Here is a 2,491-nt window from a genome sequence, read left to right as displayed (position 1 = left end):
TGGTCTCATGGTCCTGTGGTGGTCTCTAAAATATAAATACTTTATCTAGAACATAAATATTAAATAGAAAAATTACAATACAATTATGTAAAAGTACAAAATCAAGCAAATGTAACTTTCATCTTCAACAAAGAAACAAACAAAGGGAAGTAAAGGTTTTATGTGTAGTGTGAGTTATATCAATCTGTTATTGGAGTTTATTGATGAGTTCAACAAATAAATACGTATTTATTTATATATATATATATATATATTTGTTTGTGTCCCTCAGGGATCCTGAAGAACGTGAAAGACCACATCAGAGAGTGCTCTTCGTGTCAGAGCCGGAGAGGCGCCGATGACGGCTCTGGATCTCGACCCTTCAGCCGGCCGGGGAGACGCAAGGCGGCCGCCGCTAACGCTAACGCTAATAATGAGGAAGAGGAGGAAGAGGAGGAAGAGGAGGGAGACGATAGTTTGGTCTTCACTGACTCGTCTTCTCAGCTCAGATCCATGAAGACGCCGGTGAAGCACGAACTGGTGTTTGTACGTTTCTCCTGTTTCACATGTTTATTAATGTGTTTTATTATTATTATTAATGTCTCTCTCTCTCTGTCTCCGTCTCTCTCTGTCTCTCTCTCTCTGCCCCCCCCCCCCAGGTGGACAGTAAAGGAGAGGTGAATCAGTTCCTTCCTAATCACAGTCAGACGATGTTGGACAAACTGAACCAGCAGCGTCTCACCAACCAGTTCTGTGACATCACGCTGCTGATTGAGGGGGAGGAGCATCGCGCCCACAAGGCCGTGCTGGCGGCGTGCAGCGAGTACTTCAACGAGCTCTTCTTCGAGAAGGGCGCCGCCTCCACGCACGAGGCCGTGGTGGACCTCTCCGGTGAGACCTCGAGGAGAAAAGACAACGTTCATGCGTTGCCGTCTGGTTTTTTCTAACCCTTCACTTCTGTCTGCAGGCTTCACCAAAGTCAGCTTCCTGCCGCTGCTGGACTTCGCCTACACGTCCGCGCTCACCTTCAACTTCTGCGTCATGGCCGACATCGCCAACCTGGCTCGCCACCTGCTGATGACGGAGGTGCTGCAGATCTGCGAGTCGGTGCACAAGCAGGTGGAGGAGCAGAAGCTGACAGTGTACCAGAGGGGAGACGTGCACACGGTGGTGTCCAGCCAACCGGCGCCAGCTCGGGACGGCACCAAGGATGAGTCGACCGCCTTCTTGGTCACCATGGAGAGCGACGGCCGGGGCGTGGTCACGCAGAGCGGCGAGCCCGTGGCATTTGTCGCTCCTCCCGAGGAGGACGCCTACGCCCAGCGGTCCGTGAGCGACGTCGCCGAGGGAGAAGAGGTGCATTGTGGGGAGGCCGGACAGAGCGAGACGGTGACCCTGATCGCTCAGGAGCCGGGAGAGACGCTCACCCTTATCTCTGGCGGCGCGGATGGACCGGAGGGCGACACGATGACCGTGGTCACGCACAGCGGGCAGGCCGGGGCCAGCGAGTCCCTCGCCGTGGTGTCCGCCTGCCTGGCGATGGAGGAGCAGCCGCCGGCCTTTGAGGCCTTCGTCATCAACGTGGACCCGGGGAAAGGGAGTCCCTCGGAGGTCTTCAAGCTGGCCTCTGAAGCGACGATGGCGGCGGCGGTAGAATCGGCTCCTCCCACTCCCCAGAAACGTAAACGTGGACGTCCGGCGAAGGCGAAGAGGGAGGTGGAGGAGTTCGTCCCTCTGGAGGAGGAGGAGCCGTCTGCTGACGAAGGACACGGAGACAAACAGGACACCGACGACCCCAACAGAAGACGACTCCGGCAGCGCTCCATCGCTGAAGGGGGGTACGCCCGGCTCCACATGGGGCTGGAGGAGGAGGAGGGGGGGAGGGGGGGGGCAACCTCGTCCTCACCGAGAGCCGTCACTCCGAAGGTAAGTTTAAATACACAGTCTATCAAATATAGAATATATGAAGAGCAACGGATCAGATCAAGAGAAACATGATGATCCACGTTGTTAAAGATCAGTAAACATCACAAATATTACGTTATACTTTTACTTTGTTTTAGTAATGTAGTGTTCTCTTTCTTCATAAAAACACACAATTCAAATAATAAGGAAATAACAGATTGTTTTCTTATTTAAATATTATTATTAATGCTGTATAATAATGTGTTTAGAGCTTGTGTTAGAAGTTAAACATCATAATTCATCTCTAATATCTATTTTATATTCATGTGAAAACATGTCCTTCAAACTACTGGATTTATTCTAGTTTATCACCAAAACTACATTTTACAGATGACATGTGAACACATCATGATAAGGTTATAATGTACCTTCAGCCAGTACTCATGTTCACTGAGCAGAGCATGAAGGCATCATCATGTACCTTCAGCCAGTACTCGTGTTCACTGAGCAGAGCCTGAAGGCATCATGTCAATGAAGTGAACCTGAGTCAGTACAACTTTATTTACACTGTGATGGTTAACGTTAAAACTTTATTTACACTGTGATG

General features: G+C 50.4%; 1 protein-coding gene across 1 annotated transcript in view; it reads left to right on the top strand.

Annotated features, from left to right (window-relative positions):
* LOC116378436 (zinc finger and BTB domain-containing protein 11-like) overlaps window positions 1–2,083 on the top strand; it is a 3,794-nt gene extending 1,711 nt beyond the window's left edge. The window contains exons 2-4 of the mRNA XM_031840312.1: window positions 272–525; window positions 639–870; window positions 947–2,083. Of these exons, the coding sequence (XP_031696172.1) occupies window positions 272–525; window positions 639–870; window positions 947–1,977 (1,517 nt within the window). The 3' untranslated portion in view covers window positions 1,978–2,083. The remainder of the gene's footprint in view (window positions 1–271; window positions 526–638; window positions 871–946) is intronic.
* The last annotated feature ends 408 nt before the right edge of the window (window positions 2,084–2,491 follow it).

This window comes from Anarrhichthys ocellatus, unplaced genomic scaffold (assembly GCF_004355925.1).
Source record: "Anarrhichthys ocellatus isolate YVR2014 unplaced genomic scaffold, GSC_Weel_1.0 scaffold2603, whole genome shotgun sequence".
In the NCBI taxonomy this organism is placed as follows: domain Eukaryota; kingdom Metazoa; phylum Chordata; class Actinopteri; order Perciformes; family Anarhichadidae; genus Anarrhichthys; species Anarrhichthys ocellatus.
This window is presented reverse-complemented; position numbering and strand designations above follow the sequence as displayed.